Genomic DNA, 19511 nt, shown 5'->3' with positions numbered 1-19511 from the left:
AGAAAGGTTATATGATCCTGGTGAGGATGGGTACCTAGAAGGCATGATTAAAGGAGTAATATATAAAGGTTGATCAAATCCCCTAGCTTGTCGCCCATTCCATTGAAGTTACCTCCCTCGGATGTATCAGGTATCTTGAACTTGAACTAGGGAAAATCTCGATTGACTCGTCTTGACCTCTTAGCAGATTGTTCAAGACCGGCCGAGGATAGTGAGTGGCTACGGTAGGCTGTCTACGAAAGAATGGAGATACCTAGTAGGTAGACATAGACATCTCAAATATTCCCTTCACGCCTGAAAGAATCTAGAATAACTCCCACTCAGTCGACATACCGCTCTCCTCAACTGAAACCTCATCCTTCTCGTCAACAATGACTACAAGACCTGGTTGGCGCTCTTCTCCTCGCGGAACTTCTCGCGAGCAATCTCGCGGTCCTTGACCTCTTCAGGATACGTTAGCTACGCATATAGTACTCAGACAAGCAAGAATTTCTTACCCGCAGCAAAGAGAACGTCATATGCAAATTTTTGACGCTCAATGATTTGGTTCAACTTGTCGGTGTCGTTGGCTGAAAGCGCTTCGATGAACTCTTTTTGGTGGTTTTGGCGATATACAGGCGGACGACTTTCTTGAAGTCCTCGGCCCTCTCCTCGCTGTGGAGGAGGTCAGTGTAGCACGTAGCCGGGCTGAAAATCTTCTTGCCGTAGTGGCATGCCACGGCGATGTGCGCCGCTCTCATGCGCTGTTGGTCGGTGTAGGGCTCCTCGAGGTCGCATGAATTGACTGTTGTGTTGGAATAGGGTCAGAAGGTGCACCCCTGTGAGGATAGTGGGCAAGAGGAAGATTGATGGTGTGCTGGCGATTGTGCTGGTGATAGTGCTGTGGAGAAGCGACTTACTCATTTCGATAATTCTCGGAATAGGGTACGACATTGTGTCAGCTGTGAGGGTCGAGTTTGAATTGACTGGAAGAATGTTTGTAGGTCGGTTTGTGCGCTTCTTCTTGACAAGTTGTGGTCAACTTGCAGATTGTGTGGGTTGTATGGAGAAAGTTTGGGACCGGAGAGAGGAATGAGGAGGGGGATCTTGTAGTAGTGTCCCAGTCGAAATTGTTGAAGTGAATCGCACATCAGATGGAAAGACGCTTCACCCGGCTGTACATTCACTTGAACAACGAAAACGTTCACATTTCATTGTGAATAACATGTCCAGGAGACCACAAGATGGAAAGCACTGAGTTGAGATGATAAGTAGAACCTGAAACCGCCTGGTTAGTGCACGGTTATCGTTATCACCAGTGCCTGGTGGCTGTGGACGGCCGGCTTGCCTGTGATGGAGGAAGAAGGGTCGTGTGTCATGAAAGTGAAGGATATATGATAACATCCGCCACCGACGTGACATCCGCCTCTGTGCGCCAAGGTAGCGGATCCTTCCATCAGTCAAATCCTGGAATTCGAAGAAATCTTCATTGTTCCACCCATCTGCATCTTGTAGCTCTTTGTGGCGACGAGTAAAGGTGGCAGTTTGGCGTGGATATTCTTCCCCACAAAGATGATCCAGGAGCCGACGCCATGTTGAGTACGACTTTTCGACCCCCAGCTCCTTACAATAAGGGCACGAGAAGTCCTTTGCTTGTTTGGCTAGGAGAGAAAGGTATGTCGCTTCGTACATCCGCTTCCATTTTCTAAATGGAGTGTGGAACTCGGATTGCTGGTGGGCTGACAGGCCTCCGAGGTGAGATCCGCATCCGAGATGGCCTCGCCGTTGTCCTTGGTGTCCACTGGAGCATTGTTCTTGTCGTCAACTGTGCCTCGAGATCTCTTGGCCTCGAGGAAGTCCCACTTGCCCGTAAAGTACTGGCTCCACAGCGCATTGTCTTCGAGCTCTGCGCTGCATGTCAGCTACTTTCATTTGCAACAGGAATCATGGGTTGGGGGGGACTGAAACTCTAACCAGCTACGGCGACAAGAATGTCGGCACAAATCAGCTCCAAGTGCTTGATCCTGGTCACCATTTCCTCGCTTGGAGCGTGGGCATGCTCCTGCTTCAGAGTGGCGGCATAGGAGCGAAAAATCTCCTTAAACTCCTCGGGAGTATAATCATTGCTGTGAGGACGGAGGGGCACGCAACAATCGAGGGAGATGCCCAGGGTAATGCCGACTCCCAGGCGCCCGGCATTCATGAAATTGTGAGCGGAATGTGGTTAATCGCCGTCAGTGAAACGGTGTATATATAGAGGTTCATAAAATGATGAATTCGCTGTAGCTTTTGGACTGTACATTCGGATGTCTATCACGAAGTAGTGGTAACAACCTCTTAAAAAGGAAAGGTAAAACATCATGCTTCCTCCAATCTCGGCCTTCTCCAAATCAGATAGGAGAGCTTCCCAGGACACTACCCAACCGCACAAGATAGGTAGGCACTACCTTGGGTATGGTCCCGCTAAATTAGGTAGTCGGACACCTCCGAAACAAGCTCCCACTCGGCACTATCCGCCTGCGACATCTCTGCATCGCTCTCGTTGATGCAGACTAAAGACGAAGACAGTTAGCTCTGACCGATGTATCGATTGGTTTGCTTTATGTTCTCGATCGGCACTTACCAAACTCGTGATCCGTGTTGTACTCATCAACGATCAAACTGTTGTCGACGACAACCGCGACATCCTTGTGGACCGTATCGTCGGTGTCAATGACGACGTCCTCGTTCACAGCGACATGCTTGGCATTCTGCTCCAACTCTGCACAACAAGTGTCAGCTAGATTGGTAATTCGGATGGCGGGTTCAAGTTTGAAGGAGATTCTTACCGAGCACAGCGCAGAGGATATCTCCACAAAGGAGCTCTCTGTGATGGAGCTTCTCGGCGAGCTCATTTGTGCCGGCTTTGGCGAGGTCGCGCCTAAGGTAGCCACATAGTGGCAAATGGCGTCCTTGAACTCAGCGACAGTGTAAATGCCCTGCAGTGCTGCGAGACCAATCACTCCGACCGCGTACCCGATACGGTTCATAGCGGGCATGTCGATGGAGTGGTGATCAATTCTCTCGACTATTGTGGAGGAATGTTAGCAAGTGCCTCTGTCGAGGTCGGCTGACGAGGGGCAGATGAAGGTGCGACTTACTCATTGAGATGAGATCATTGGTAGACTTGAAGAACATTTTGTTAAAATGTTGTCGAAGTAAGTAAAGAAAGTTGGTTGGTCGGTAGGTGCTTTTAGTTAATTCGCAGAGGTTGTGAGTTGCAAGGAGAGAGTTTAGGACCAGAAAGCTCGTGGAGGGGCAGTTCTTATACCAGTATCCGGGTTGAAGTGAATGACATATGCTGGAGACCAAAATGGTGGAAAGCACTGGATGGGATGAAAGTGAGAACCTGGTCGCAATCCATCTAGACCGTGCCAGCGCTGGAAATAAGCCAAATATGATAATAAATACAAGCAAATATAAATAAACAATTAAACAAATCCGCATATCGAAATATTTGACCCAATCAAATCCGAAGTCGATATTTGCTTGACGATTTGGCCGCCTTTCTTAGCACCCAGCAGAATCCTTAGGTTAGGGTTCAAAGTGCAAAAATACATAATTTTTACCCCTAAAAGATTAACCCACCCCAACCCTCAGGTATACCAATCCGCCACCTAAAATACTATATATATCCTAATTGCCAGTCGATTGCCAATGTAGTGCTCAAACTACCTAGAGAGGTGAAATGAAATTTTCTAATATTTTTAAATTGTACGTTAAATCGACTAAATTGAGTATTTCCAAATTATATCGCCAACCTTCTCCCTTAGTTAATTACAACGCTACTAGATCGCCTACAATCCCTCTTGAGCCTTTCCATTACTTTCGATATTTATTAATCTCCCTCTCCCCTATTCCGCTGGTTAATACTAATTTTTATTAACGTTATTAATACTATAATATAATACTTGTCATTTAAAACCCTACCGCCGCGGTCCCTAATTGTAATAAAGCCTCTTCTACCGTAGGCAATACGCCTACTTTCTCTCTTAAAAATTCGTCCGCCTTTATCGCCGCCGTTATTAAATTAAATAGCTGCCGCCTCTCTACGGAACGCCAATTCTCGCTACTATAAGATATCTACGCCGACGACCTACCCGCTAACGTTGCCCTATAACCCAAAGCTAAAATTAAGAGGGATGAATATATATTAAAAAAATAGCTAAATCGCTATATAAAAAGGAGTTTTTAAATTTCCTAATGTAGTATTTTCTTTATTAAAATATTAGGGGATAGAGAGTTCGATAATTATTAATACTATAGCCTCTATTACAATATCTATATATTTTTTACTACTAATTATATAATTTTATACTTTCAACGTACCTATCGCCTTATAAAGCTAATTAATAAAAAGGCCGCGGAGGAGTAAATATGTAGATAGCTTAAATCGGTTACTAATTTTATTCGAAATTAATTTACTACCCCTATCCTTAAATTAATTAGTAAAGCTTTCCGCGAGATACTAGTAGAGGTAATTATTAATATAAAGCTCCCCTTCTCCTTTATTGAGAACCCCGCCTTCAAATTTCTCTTAAAACTAATAAATAATAATATAACAGACCGTTTACTACCCTAATCTCGCTATACCTTAACCATTTAAGTAAATAATAAATATATATATTATTTTAATAAATTGAAGGAACGCTTAACTAACTCCTATACTTAAAAATATTTATTTCTCGACCTTTAGACCTCTCCTAATAGGCTAACCATCCTCTCAATCTTTATTTATTATATCGATTACTACTGTACATTTAAAAATAATTTACTAGGTCTCTAGGAAATACGGAGTAATTACAACGGCGAAAATATTGTAACTATAGTCCTTTAAATTATTAAAAAATTCGAAATCCTTCCTAACGATATTAATTACTTCTAAAATAATAATATCGAAGCCAATAACCGCTATATATACTACATTATTAAAAGTCTCTACTCCGCCCTTAATAACGAAGAGGTTAAAATTAAGGTACTTTATTGTCGATTATACTATTTCGATTATACTTTTAACTTCGGCGTAAAATTTTTAATTAAAAAAGGAAAGGCCGTAATCCCCGATCCTAACGATTTTTAACCCCGCCTTTCTCCTACCGATAAAAATATTTTATTACGGGAGTAGTATAAGCAGGGCCTAATTAGTAAGCTATATAATATTATTTAATTTATTCAACGAAGCCTTTAACGTCGTATAAAGTTTATAGAAATTATTTAATTTAACTGTAACTGTAACTTTAATAAAGAAATCAAACCTTGGTTTAGTACTGTTATTAAAAAGGATAATTTATCTCTTAATATCGGCGTTATCCTTAATAATGTAATGCGTTAAAACTTTAACTATTGTATAATCTGTCACGTTTGAAAGCTTTGTAAATTTGTTAATTACTATATTAATAAAACTATCAACTATTTAGAACTATCTAAGCGGTTCCCTAAAGAGGATTAATTTAATAACGACGATTAGGGGATTTCTACCGCCATTATAGAGGTATTAAAGCTATTCGAAAACTTTATTAAAACGTTTAAGAAGAAGGCTCCCCTCTTTCTAATAATTATTCTTAACCTCTACTGCTTTATCGAAAAGCTTAACAAAATAAAGGTGCAATTTAGGGGTAATATCGCCTTCGAATCGTTTTAAAACCTAAATATTCTAAAATCTAATATTAATATAGCTACTCCTATCTCGATTCAACAAAATATTTGTATACGTACTTCTTGTATTAGCTAGCCTTCCTAAGCCTCATTTTAAATTATATCCTCCTAAGCTACCCTATTTATTTAAGAAGACTTTGGTAATACTCCCTCCGTTAATTATATTAATAATATAATTAACAAGGATATAGAAGTTGACGGTTTAATTATAGATAGGGTCTTCGCTAAACTTAAAAAGTATAGAAGGTTAATAAAGAGGTACTTAATATATTACATTGTACATATTTTATACCCTAATTACCGCAACAGATAAATTAATAAGAGGTTCGGTCTTATTAAATAGGATAGTACCCTTATAAAGTTCTAATCTATTTATAAAATTAATTATACTAACTAATTAATACTTTCCCCTCTACTTAATACTAGTAATTAATAAATTAAACGAATTAATAACGATTAATTTATCAATAAGAATTTTCATAATACCTTCCTAATAGAATTAAAAAAGGAGAATAAATTCTACTATTACTTTAATAATAATATTTACGCAATTAACGACCTTCTAGCGTAATAAAAAATTTAATAAGAATATTTATCCTTGTTTAGTTCGTATAGTATTTGATGTCCTCTCTATACCCTCTATAGCAAATAATTATAAACGCTCTTTTAGCGGCGCTAAGCTAATTGTTAATAGTTAAAGATAAAGTTTTACCGTTTAAATTATTAATACTATCGAGAGCTTAAAATTTTGGCTAGTATTTAGGGTATTAGACTATATTTAATGTAGTTAATATAATGTATACGAATTCGTAGCTATTTAGGGGAAGGGATATATAATTGTAAGGAGTTCTAGAGGACTAGAAATTATAAGAATCAAAGTACTTTTAAGACCAAAAACACCAAAAACGTGATTTTATATAATATTATTTGTAAATATTTGCAAGCAACTCTATTCAATTTAAATATCTATCTTAATTTGACCTACTCAATCAAATCCAGATCGATATTTGAGTTGAGTTGGCTTATTTCCAGCGCTGGACCGTGCACAGTTGTCCAATTCACTGGTGTGGTTCTGAATGTACCTCTATGCTAGAACTTAATAACCATCCGCAGCGTGTAATTGACGCGTCACCGTAGGGCACGTTGTGTAAGCAGGTACCCCTAACGATGAGTTTAAAAAAGAGAGGCGAATATAGAGGTTCAAGAAATCATGTGTTCGTTTCTTTGCGTATTGAACTTGCACTCGGATGTCCATTAAGGTATGAATTTAAACTACCTCCATGTTAAGATGCCATTCGCGCCTTTCCCTTTTTTCAAGAGTCTCCCAGGGCTTTTCGGCAAAAGATTCCATCCTATTTGTCATGGGGCGCGAGCAAGCACTGAGCTAAGACTTTGATTGTTGTGCGAGGGACAGGAAGAGAGTCCTGTGTGCGCACGAGAACTATGTAAGGCATAGAGCAGTGGGTCCACCCCATGGACCCACCCAGAGCCACCATGTCACATGACAGCCAGTATATATACAGGAACAGGCAGGCAATGCCTGTGACACTACCCCCCTTTCAAAACAAGGCCCCCTCGCCCGAAAAATCCTCTAAGTTCCATCTTTTACATCTTCGTTGCCAAAGTGTTCCTCCTCCCAGTTCTCGTAGATGCGCCCTATCGGGGGCTACGAACCCGCATGCCAAGGCAGGAGGCGGCTTGGCGCCCAGACTCTCATTCATAAGCCAAACTTCAGCCAAACTATCACCAAATGTGACCCTTCTTCCGAGACGTCTAGAGATTCATGGTGGGGTTCGTGCTTGGCTGAAACTCTTTTGATTTCTCACTTGTTGTTCAGTCTTGCGCTCCGCCGAACCGGTCTATCCGGAGCTGGTGCTGGTGACGGGAGCCCTGGTGACGCCTGGGAGCTCTCGGCAGGAGCTTTGTCTTTGGCCTTCTGCCATGTTTTGAACCCCTTCCTGAAGATAGGGTGAGGGAGGCCTAGTTCTGGGCGACTATCATGAAGTTTCCAGACTAGCTCATCACAGCCTTCCAGATTCGCCGCAGGTTGCCAATCAGGAGGGTGGTGAGTCCATTTCACTTGGTAACACCAGTTGCCCTCGACTTTCTGGTAGTCCAGCAATGCCTCGAACTCCCAGCGCCGTTCTTCCACGAAGTCATCCGTTCTGGTGACCACCATTCCTTCATTTGCCTTTACATCTGTGGCCAACCCAGCCTGCCCTGGCAGGCCCTCCTCGTAAGGCTTGACTCGAGATACGTTGACAATGTGGGTGACCTTCATGTTCGTTGGCAGTGACAGCTCCAATGAGTGGGAATCCGCCTTCATCACTCGGAAAGGTCCTTCAAATCTCGGTGACAACTTCGCTGTTGGCCGGCCCGTGGCGTAGTTTTCCATGTTGAGCATTACCATATCGCCTGGTTTGTACTTGGGGGCGTCCGTCCTTTTCACGTTGGCTGCCGCCTCGTACCGGTCTTGCGCTTGTCTTGACAATGCGATCAACTTGTCCCAGACTGTCTTGAACCTCTCCACGATCTCATTTGCCTTGAAGATCTGCTTCCTTTGCTCTGGTGATACGTCTGGGGGTGGTGGCCTCGTGGGCTCTGTCCCCATGCGAGGGTGAAACCCGTAGTTAGCGAAAAACGGTGAAACCCCCGTGGTTGCAGACTGTAGATTGTTCCCTTGGAACTCGGCCAGTGCTAGCCAATCTACCCAATCGTCTTGAGCCCAGTTGACGAAGGTGCGAAGGTACTGTTCCATTTCGGCGTTGATTCTTTCGGTCTGGCCATTTGTCTGCTTATGGTATGGCGTAGACAGCTTCAGCGTAACACCCAGCCTGTCTGACAACTGCTTCCAGAAGGTAGACACAAACTGCACTCCTCTATCTGACACAATGGTATCTGGCAGACCGTGGAGGGTATAAATGCGGTCAATAAACTTCTCCACCAGCTCTTCCGTAGTCAAGCCCTCACAAGGAATGAAATGCCGCATTTTGGTTAGCCTGTCCACCACCACCGCGACGTGCTGATACGCTGGTCCCTTGCCTCCCCTCCTTGACTTGGGCAATGGTGTCACGTAGTCAACAGAGATGTCCCGCCAGGGAGCATTGGGCAACGGCAAAGGCTTCAAGAAGCCTGCAGGCGCAGTCCTAGACGGCTTGGTCTTCGAGCACGAAAGACACCCTTTACAGTAAGTGTTCACCGCTGTGGTCAACCCGGGCCACCAGTACGTCCTGTTCATCATGTTCAAGGTCTTGTCCCTGCCGGGGTGCCCACCTGGTGCTGATGCGTGCGTCCTGTGAATCAGCTCCAGCTGGGTTTTCTCATCATCAGGTGGTACGATCACCCTGTCCCTGAAGATGGCCCTGTCGTTGACCAAGTAACATTCGGCAAAGGGGATGCGCATAACCTTTTTCAGGTGCTTCGGCCAACGGCTACCATTCTTGATGGCCATTGTGATATCGGCTATCATCGATGAGTTGCTATAGGACCTCAGGATCAGGTCATCGGTGTGAATACCAGTGTCAGTGCCAGTATCCTCCCCGTCCTCGCTATCGTAGCCTTCTCCTTCCCCTTCCAATGTACAGATCACCAGAGGTTCTCCTGTATCCGACATAACATTGACGTAGAACTCCCCTCCTTCGCCTTCTGTGTCCATAATATCCCCGAAAGACTCATCGAAGCGGCTTGGGTCGATCAGTGGCTTCTTTCTAGCCTGCAGCCTGTCGTCTGTCATGTCCCTGGGGACGTTTTCTGGCTTCCTGCTCAGGGCATCCGGTCGTACGTTCGTTGACCCCGGCCTGTACTTGATCGTGAAGTTAAATCGTGACAAGAATTCTGACCAGCGCATATGCCGTGGCGTGAGCTTCTTCGTGGTGCCAAAGGTCTTCAGGTTCTTGTGATCCGTGATGATCTCGAAGGGTTGTACGGCGCCTTCGAGTTCTGGCCTCCACTCCTCCAGTGCTTTCACCACGGCTAGCAGCTCCTTGTCATAGATATCATAGTTACATTCAGCTGCCGTATGTTTGGCGGAGAAGTATGCTACCGGGTAGAGCTCCCCGTCGTCATGCATCTGTGACAGAGTGCCGCCCGAAGACCAGTCCGAGGCGTCGACCTCGACTACCGTTGGCTTCTCCCAGTCATAGATCTTCAGTACAGGGGCTGTTGTGAATGCGGCTTTCAGGGCTTCGAATGCCCGGTTATGCCTGTCTTCCCATTGCCACTCCACAGTCTTCTTTGTGAGCTCGTACAGAGGTTTGGCCATGGAGGAAAACTTGGCTATGAACCGTCGGTAGAAGTTTGCGAAGCCTAGAAACCGCTGCAGCTGCCGTCTAGATGTCGGTGCTTCCCAATGAGTAACAGCTTCCACCTTCTCTTGGTCCATCTCAATGCCCCCTGGTGTGATAATCAAACCCAGGTATTTCGTGCGCTGAGTATGGAATTCACACTTATCGATATCGATCTGCAGCCCTGCATCAATGAGCCGTTGCAGCACCTCTCTGACGTGTTTAATATGGTCTTCATACGTCTCCGAGAAGATCAAAACGTCGTCGAGATACGCCGTGGCATACACATCCAGGATATCGTACAGCACATCGTTGATGAAGTTTTGGAAAGATGCTGGGGCCCCTGATAATCCGAACGGACACACCAATGATTCGTACAATCCGAACCTCGTAATAAAGGCTGTCAGCCATTCATGGCCTTCCGCCATGCGCAGTCTGTTGAATGCCGCGATCACATCCACCTTGGTGAACCATTTCGCCTTGCAAATGGCGTCCAGAGTCTCTTTTATCAACGGCAACGGGTATCTATTCTTCAAAGAGATATTATTGATGCCTCTGTAATCGACGCAAATCCTCACACCACCGCCTGGCTTGCGTGCAAGCAGTACTGGGGAGGCAACGTCGGACGTTGAGGGTCGAATGAATCCCTTTGCGAGGTTATCGTCAAGCCATTGCTTGATGACCCTGAGTTCTTGCGGTGACATTGGCCTCGCCCTCGAGTATGGCAGCTCATTTCCTGGTATCAACTCGATCTTGTGGTCATATGACCTATGCTCGGGAATGATGTCTGCGTCTCTGGGGTTGGCCACATGAGAGAGATCCTTGTATTCGTCTAAAAACCTGGCCTTGACTTCCTCTGGGGTGTACTTCGGCCTTGTGGACTTCTCCATAAACTTCTGGACGTCCTCCTCTGTGATGCCACAAATGCGATCGATGTCTGTCAACGGGGTGGGCTTCCGTTCCTCCTCGAGCTTAGCCGGCTCCTCCGCCTCGTCCAGGTTGCACACCCGGTTCACAAATGACCGTGGTGTCTCCCCTAGCCTGAAAGAGGTAGCCGAGACCCGCTCGCCTGCTGCTTCAGCCTTGCAGACGTCGATAAACTCGTGAACTTCAGGGTTCTCGAAGAACTTCTTGTAGGGCTCACCGTTCCCCTGCATGATTTCCCGCCATGCGTCTTCTGAAAGAGTAGGCATAGCCACGCGCTGTTTCTCCTTTTGGGCCGCCTGAAGTTCTGCCCAGGTGGTGGCGCTGATGTGTACCCCCCTCATCTTTGATGTAAGCGTAAAGGTCTCGGCATTGACGATCTTGAAGTCCTTCAGGTCAAGAGGTCCCATCTCGAGGCCTGCCGCGTCGAATCTGTGGGAGTAAGCGTGCCCAATCCGCTCCGGCCTCGCCATGGTCCACACCCTGCGGCCTCCTCGGACCTCCACTATCGCCCTGACTTTACTTGGTTTCCTGTCTGGACCGAATGGTTCTTCGAAGTCCTCGGCCGCTGCAGGCCATGATGGTGCCTCCATCATCATTGCTTGGCTACCCTCTGGTGCTTCGGTAAGATAGATGGATGCCCAGTCCGCTACCGATGGCTGAGGCTTCTTTGAGTTGATGATTGACCGTCGTTTCATCGCCTTGGCCACTCTCCTTTCTTCCTCCTCCGGGGGCGAATCAACCGTCGGCTCCGGAGTCGGGATCGGAGGTTCTGGTTCAGGGGTTGGGAGTTCTGGTTCTGGCAACGGCATTGCCGCGGTTTTCATGACCTTGGCCCTGTCGATGCAGCTCCCAACACATCCCTTGTTCCAGGTGACCTTGTTGGTTACCCAGTTGACGTCTGGGTTGTGTAGCTGTAACCATGGCCAACCCAAAATAATAGGATGCTCCTGTGCCAGGTCTGCTACGAATAGTCTTATCGTTTCTTTGTGACAACCAATTCGCATGGTGGTCTCCACGTAATGCTCGACCCATTCCTTGAAGCCGCCATCTGCCAGATGTAGAGGTCGTGCTTTGTCGAGTTGATGCAGCCAAAGGCATGCTTTTTCTGCGAAGGTTCTATCGATGAAGGCCTTCCCTGTGCAACCAGAGTCGACCAAAGATACACAGTTAATTTCACTGCCACGCTGGGGACACCAAAGATAAGTGGATAAGAGGGTGGCATTCTGTCTACAAACATCTAAGCTTTCTATGGACAAAGGCTCGCCTTTCCAGTAAGCCAGAGCCTGCTGAACACTCATGTTCTTGACAGAACTACCTGAAGATTCCCTCTTACCCTTACTCTGTTCCCCGTTGGGCCCTCGAATGCGTCTTAATCCGAGGGCTCGCCATTTCCCTGCTGGGAAGTCTCCGGGGCAGCCGTCTCGGCGGTCTCCGTCGGAGCAGAGGTGTCCGCCATGGACCTGACTTGCTGCTTGCCGGCGCCACCAGTCTGGGCTCCTTTGTTGCCGCCGCCTCCTTGGTTCTTGTTGGCGTTGGTGACCTTGGGCTTGCCACCATAGTTGATCTGGTTACGGCAATTGCGGGCCATATGGCCTGGTTTGCCGCACTTGATGCACTGCTTGGCTGCGAAACGAGCTTGGATGACATCCTGGTCGATCTCATTGATCTTCAGGCGGTCGATTTCCATGGCATCAGGGTCCTTCAGCTTGTTGCCGCCGCCACCGTTGTTGCCGTTGCTGTTGCCACCGCCCTGATTGCCACCGTTACGGAAGGCGGCGTCGTCGAGAGACTTGGACAGACCGCGGCACAGCTTTACCCAGCCGTCCCAATCATTACGGTCCGGGGTGTTGTACTGGTATGACATTGCAGTACGGAGGTCCTTGCTGACCTTGTCCTTCAGCATGCGCACCTTTGTAGCCGCATCGTAACCGCACCTGTCTGCCAACATGGTGAACTGTGCCTCGAAGTCGCTAAAGTTCCCGAACTTGCTGGCCTGCTTGAGCTGCGCCAAGGCCTTCTCGGCGACTGCCACCACGTCTCCTTGTTGGAAACGGGAAGCTAAATGGTCGAGGAAAGCCTGTCCAGTAGGCCAGTCCCAAGCAGCTGAGTGATGAGGGTTGTCCAAGATCTTGCGGATGCTTGAAGCAATGGTAACATGGGCCTCGCCACCGAGGCAGCCCATGGCGTGCAACAATTTGGTCTTTTCGTTGGGAAAGTTGTGTCCGTCGACCTCCCAACGGGTGCGAATGGCTGTGGACCATGCGACAAAACGATTGTGGCGTTTGAAGGTGTCGGTGTCCTCGCCCGTGAAAGACTCGGGGTCCTTGGTCAGATCGCAACAACGAGAAGAGTCGGAGGGGGCCGAGGGGGCGGGAACGAAATGGTAAGTTCCGCCGGGGCCCATGAAGAAGCCACCGGGACCACCAGGACCACCGGGGCCACCAGGATCGCCGGGACCGCCAGGGCCGAATCCTCCAAATCCTCCATCTCCGGCACCGAATCCTCCACCCATGCCGGGTTTCTGGCCGGCAGATTCGCCGGCTCCTCCCATGCCGCTAACGCCGAATCCACCAGCGCCGGTGCCGCCAGCAGCAGCTCCTCCCATGCCGCCACCGTCAGCACGGCCGGTACCATCTGCGCCGAATCCTCCAACACTGAATCCACCTCCGTATCCGCGACCGTTGGCACCTCCAGCGCCGTCGGGCTTGTCGTCGCCAGTGCTGTAGATGTCTGACCAGACGTCCTCATCCGTACCGACGAAGGGGCTGGTGCCCTTGGGGAACTTGTTGTTAGTCGCCTCAGTGGACTTCTTGTCGCTGGCCGCCTCGGCGGGCTTGTTGAATTCGGCGTTCCATTGTGCATTGATCTGAGCTTCCTTGAGCTTCTGCTTGGTATAATCCAGTTCCTCACGCAGGATCTTGGCTTGACTAGCCTTAGCCAGAGCCTCCTTGAGGCTGGCATTCACCTCCGCGAAGGTATCGTTCTGGGCCCTGGAGGCGGCCAGCATATCAGTGTACTGCTGCTCGGCTGAAGCCACGTCGCGCTCCTTCTGAGTGACGACAGCGCGCAAGGAGTCGTTGTCAGACTGCAGGGATGAGACGTTCCTCTGCAAGGCTATGTTTTCTCTAACGACGTCGTTGTACTTCTGTTGTTGATGATTGACTTGGGTGGCCATCTGGGCCTTGAGGCTCTCGAGGGTGGCCACGCGTGACTTGAACTCCTCTGCCTCCTTCTTAGCTATTGTTGCGGCGATGTCCTTCGCCGTGTTAGCTGCGTGGACCTCGTTGTTAAGATCCTTGAGCTTGACGTCGAAGTAGTGAAGAAGCTTCATCACCTCCTCCGAAGCTCTAGCCTTCTCGGCGAAATCACGAGAGACCAGGAGGCCTGTCGCCTCCTCTTTGCAGACGAGTTGGAGCCACTTGAAGCCATCCAACAACGCCGGGAATACCTCACGCAAGTCGACTTGACCGGCGTAGGCCTGCTGCTCACTGGGACCAGACATCTTGTCGTGATCGAGTGACGAAATAAAGGGAAAGATTGAGTGTCGCTCCGTTGCGATACTTGCGCTTGCAATGCTGATGCTGTTCTTGGTGCTTGATTGAGGTTCTCGCTTCGTGTCGACCGGTGTCGGACACGCTCTGATTGATTGCTGACGATTACTCTGATCGCCGAAATGTGATGTCGCGAAGACCAGATTACTGCGGTAGTCTCTTACTACGCTTGGTCAACCCGAAATCACTTGTTGCGCTTTAACGCGATGGTTAGGCACAACAAAGTGTCATGGGGCGCGAGCAAGCACTGAGCTAAGACTTTGATTGTTGTGCGAGGGACAGGAAGAGAGTCCTGTGTGCGCACGAGAACTATGTAAGGCATAGAGCAGTGGGTCCACCCCATGGACCCACCCAGAGCCACCATGTCACATGACAGCCAGTATATATACAGGAACAGGCAGGCAATGCCTGTGACACTATTACAGCAAGTCCCCCCCCAGCAGGTCATCTCCATTCTTGGTCTTCAGACAAGTTCCCACTCGGCACTTTCCGCCTGAGACTCTCCAGCGTCGCTCTCGTGGATGAGGACTATAATACAGTGACAGTTAGCTATAACCAAACCACTATTTGTTTGCTTTATTCTTCGAGTAGTACTTACCGAAGTCGCCGATGTCGACATTGCCCTCGTCGACAAAAGAGTTTTGGTTGACGACAACATCAACCTCTCTGTGGACAGTGGCATTTTGCTTGAGCTCTGTACAGCACAAATCAGCTATACTGGCAATGGATTGACATCCCTGATCCAAGTGTGATAGAACTTACCGCATAAGGCGGCGAGGACGTCACCGCAGAGAATCTCCCTGTGACGGAGCTGGGCAAATTGCTCGGCACTGTTGGCGAAATCGAGTTCCCGTCTAAGGGTGCGAATATAGTCGAGAATGGTTCCCTTGAATTCGTCCGCGGTATAACCGCCCTGCATCGCGAGACCAACGATGCCGACCGCGTATCCAATACGCTTCATGGCCGGCATGTTGTGGGGGTGGCGATCAATCCTCTCGACTGGGGATGAAGTGTTAGTAAGTGCCTCTTTTGACGTCGCGTGCGGCTGTCGACGTCGACTGACGAGGGGCAGATGAAGGTCTGACTTACTCATGGAAATGATATCCTTGGTAGAGGTATGCATAGAGGACGACATCTTGTCAGGATATTGTTAATGTGAGATTGTGAGGGAAGAGAAGTGGTTGGTCGGTAGGTGCTTTTGGTTAAGAGAAAACCTACCCGCACTCTAAGATAACTTTCCTGCACTCTAAGTCCCCATATGACAGCTGTCATATAAATACGGCCGTTTTGTATGGTAATCTGGGGTCTCCCACATGTTCGAAACATCAAACATCCCTCCCGCTAAGTCAATCAGTCAAAAGTCGTGATATTCCTTTGTAGTGGTGTACAAACTCCTACACAGTCGGTCAGCGCAGTGCACTGAGTGCAGTCTTAGTCCCTGAAGTTGTCGCTCCCCTCCTTTGTTTACTTGGTGATCCGCCTCGTCGCCGCCCTCCCTAAGGTAACTACGACAGAGTTATCCCTCTCACGCTTCCTCAACCCTCGGATGGAAGTAAAGACTTTCATTATTTGAAGGGCGACGATATAATGCGATGATGTGCAGTGCTGATGCGACGTGCAAAGATGTAAGACCGGCCAGAAATTTCACGAAATGGAGCGCAATGTTTCGTGCATCGAAATGGGGTATTTTCACGGGTAAAAGTGGGACATTTGGATGTCGGGTGTCATCGCCTGTCATTGACTGCCAGGGACCCTAACCCTGGGGATTTTGGTGGGTCTTAGAGTACGTGTAAGTTATCTTAGAGTGTGGGTAGGTTTTCTCTTGGTTAATTCGCAGGAGGCTGTGAGTTGCAAGGGGAGAGTTTACAAGTAGGACCAGAAAGCTGGTGGAGGGGCAGTTCTTATACCAGTGTCCGGGTTGAGGTGAATGGCAAGTGAACCTGAACGAGCTCCATCTAGCCCGTGCACAGTTGTCCAGTTCACTGTTCACCAATGGTATTTGCTACCTTGGAGGCAGATGGGGGTCTGAGAAAAGTAGCGTAGTAGGGTTTTATCGTGTAAAGCGCCTATGTAGGGGTTTTGGCTTGGAAAATACTTATACAAGTATATTCGATTCTGTAATCTATTATATAGTCGAATATCGTTGTAAGGAAGTAGCCGTTATATTCCAATACGTTATTTCGTTTAGTTGTATAATACGCCATAATAGGGCGTTAGGTGGAAAACGGAATTAATTGTTCAAAATTGATTAAAAGTACGCTAACGGTAAATTACGTCGTAATCGCCCTACTAATACAAAGAATATTCCCTGCAATACCTTCTTTCAGTAAAATTACTATTTGCAATTGTAATAATTAAATTAATGAAATAAATATTCAATCGAAAATATTTATTGAATATATTAATGTCTATTCTAACTTTAAATAAACTTTATAAACCTATTGCAATTATATTTATACTAGATGGTTATGTATAATATATTTATTACTTAGGGAGTAGGAGTAATAGGGAAGAAAGCGTTATATTGGATTACCTATTCTATTTATATAATTCCGTTCGTTCCTTCAATATCGGGTACTAATAATAAATAACGGGAATAATTATAGGTTAAAACTCTATCCTATAGAAGTATTATTAATTAATGTATAATATTTACTTTAAGTGTGCTTCCTTCGAAATTATTTCGATATACCAGTGTGAAATTTATATTAATGTGAAAGGTAATAATAGGAGGAATATTAATAGAAGAAAAGAATTAAAACTTCTAATTTTGGTTCTAAAGAGAAATAACGTATAATATTAGTTGTAAAATAGTATATTAATAGACCGAGCCCTTTAGAGTAAATAGAAATAAGAAAAGAATAGAATATTAGGAGAAAAGAAAATAACCAAATTTTAATATATCGTCTAAGTAGCTATAAATACCTTTTAATATTTAAAGGAGGGTAGGGAGGGAAGGTAAGGAAATAATAAAACTTAATATAATAATGGTTAAAAAGTAGGTAGTGAACGTTAATTATTTATAACGAATATTCTACGGTCTTACTCTTATTTAAATAAATAGAATTTATTGAAATAATCGGTAAGGAATTCGAATTTAAGAGGCGGAATATTATAGGGATTATTCTTTACAATTTAATCCCTTATACTTTTAATATTCTATATTAAATTTAAATTAGGGTTAATTAAGTAATAAATCAAAAAGTATCTTTAGTATAGACCATTCTTATCATCTTTATTAACTTTATTATACTAACGCTTAGTAAATTTTATTCGTATTCTAATAGAATTCTAAACTTTGCCTTCGTACTTAATAATACTATATTTCCAATCGGTAAGTTAATAAACAGTTTTACGTTCTCCCCTATATTTATAAAATTTAAAGGGTTCGGGAATTTCCTCTAGTTTATTAAGGGTTTAAGTAATTATAGAAGTAGGCGTAATCGAATTAGGGATAAGTAAGGTATCTTTAGGTTCAATTCCTTCTAGAATAAATCTATTAGAAATACCCAATGGAATAATATAGGGATAAAGTCTAATAAAAAGTTGATAGTAATAAATTAAATATAATCGCCTGGCAAATTAAGATTATCGACGTTGTTACCGGTTCCTAGAGTATTATTAGGCTAGGGGGGAGGGATAGTAATGATATTTAATTAAATACTAAGGGAATTACTACTTAATGGGTCTTTGTTAGGGTAATAACTTTATTAATTCTTTCCGATTAAAGTACGAAGTTTCTTCCTGAGGGTATATCTATCGGATTTAATATCGCTATTTTATTTAAGTTTTTATTTATTTCTATTAATACTAACTTTATTTTTAGTAGATATATCGTAATCTAATACGTTAATTTAATCGATTTAAGTTATAATATCCTCTATCCTCTCTTTATAGGTAGGAATAATAATAATAGAAGGGACCGGGGGTATAAATTAAAGTATTAATTCTCTTTTACCTTTGGGAGGACGATTATAGTTATATTTAGCGGAAGTATTTTTAATAGGAATAATAGTAGGAACTGTAATAATTATATTAAGGATAGGAAGAATTTTAATAATTTAAGTAATAATTATAATAATTTATTCGGAATTATTACCTTTAATACGCGCCTTTAAAGTCCGGGGATAAAGGTTTTCTATAATAATAGCGGTATATAGTAGGTAAAGGACTCTAAGTATATAATTGGGTTGAAATACATTTGTTAGTATATAATAATATTTCGGAGAAATTACCCTTATTATTATTAATAAATTTAATTCCGAATAATACTATATTTCTATTACGGTTAATAATTTGTATTTCCGCTATTGGACGACGGAGGAGGCGAGCTATATTTAACTATTTATTATAATATTCTTACTAATTAAGATTTATATTATAAATAAAATTATTTTCATTTATACCTGAGGTTCCCGTAATATTAACTACGAATATTGTAAATGTCAGACCTTTATTCGGATTATTATTCATAATAATTTCCTTTAATAAGATTAAAAATAATTTATAATACTTATTTAGACGAAAGCTTTTATTAATAATAATATCGACGGTATTTAAAGTAGCGTTTCTTATTATATTTTTCTTATCGGGGATATAGACGGTAGCGGTAATAACTTTATTTTATTCTGTAAGAGTAGGAATAGGAATAGGAGCGCCCGTAATAACTTCTAATTGAAACTTCTTATTTTTATTATTAAGAGGTTTACTTCTATGTAATTTCGGGTTTTTTAGGGTAGTAGGAATAATAGCTGGATCAGTAATAGAAATTTAAATACCCGTAATTTAAACGTTAATAATTTAAATATTTAAAGGAAGGGTAGAAGTAATACTAGTAATAGCTTGGAGTTTATTCTTGTTACTACGAAATCTACTTCTACGTACTTTAAACTTTATATTAGGCTCCGGGACCGCGAATAGCGCGGGAATAGTAATAGAAGTAGGTTCGGATATGCTTATAGTAGAGGAAATCGATTTCGTAATACTATGAATACTTCTAGCTTATACTTTTCTACTACGTTAGCGTCTAAATCCTCTTCCTATAATATATATTAGCGTATATATATTAATTATTTCC

General features: G+C 44.6%; 3 protein-coding genes across 3 annotated transcripts; all 3 read right to left on the bottom strand.

Moving 5' to 3' along the window:
* Positions 1–375: 375 nt before the first annotated feature.
* On the bottom strand, positions 376–2182 carry B0H65DRAFT_570696 (uncharacterized protein; the record flags this gene model as incomplete). Its single annotated transcript, XM_062830459.1, has 4 exons — positions 376–443; positions 590–784; positions 1724–1885; positions 1954–2182. The coding sequence occupies 4 exons, from the start codon at positions 2180–2182 to the stop codon at positions 376–378; spliced, it is 654 nt and encodes a 217-aa protein (XP_062682726.1).
* Positions 2183–2256: 74 nt separating this feature from the next.
* On the bottom strand, positions 2257–3017 carry B0H65DRAFT_570694 (uncharacterized protein; the record flags this gene model as incomplete). The annotated part of the gene is made up of 4 exons (XM_062830458.1): positions 2257–2531; positions 2603–2740; positions 2808–2899; positions 2938–3017. The coding sequence occupies 4 exons, from the start codon at positions 3015–3017 to the stop codon at positions 2443–2445; spliced, it is 399 nt and encodes a 132-aa protein (XP_062682725.1). The 3' UTR covers positions 2257–2442.
* An 11664-nt stretch (positions 3018–14681) lies between these two features.
* B0H65DRAFT_461027 (uncharacterized protein) lies at positions 14682–15670 on the bottom strand. Its single transcript, XM_062826579.1, has 5 exons — positions 15653–15670; positions 15524–15569; positions 15197–15433; positions 15033–15128; positions 14682–14962 (listed from the first exon to the last, which is right to left on the bottom strand). Exons 2-5 carry the CDS (start codon positions 15567–15569, stop codon positions 14898–14900), a joined length of 444 nt encoding a protein of 147 aa, XP_062682724.1. The 5' UTR covers positions 15653–15670; the 3' UTR covers positions 14682–14897.
* Between the last annotated feature and the right edge of the window lie 3841 nt (positions 15671–19511).

This window comes from Neurospora tetraspora, assembly GCF_033439725.1.
Source record: "Neurospora tetraspora strain CBS 560.94 chromosome Unknown B0H65scaffold_3, whole genome shotgun sequence".
Lineage (NCBI taxonomy): Eukaryota > Fungi > Ascomycota > Sordariomycetes > Sordariales > Sordariaceae > Neurospora > Neurospora tetraspora.
This window is presented reverse-complemented; position numbering and strand designations above follow the sequence as displayed.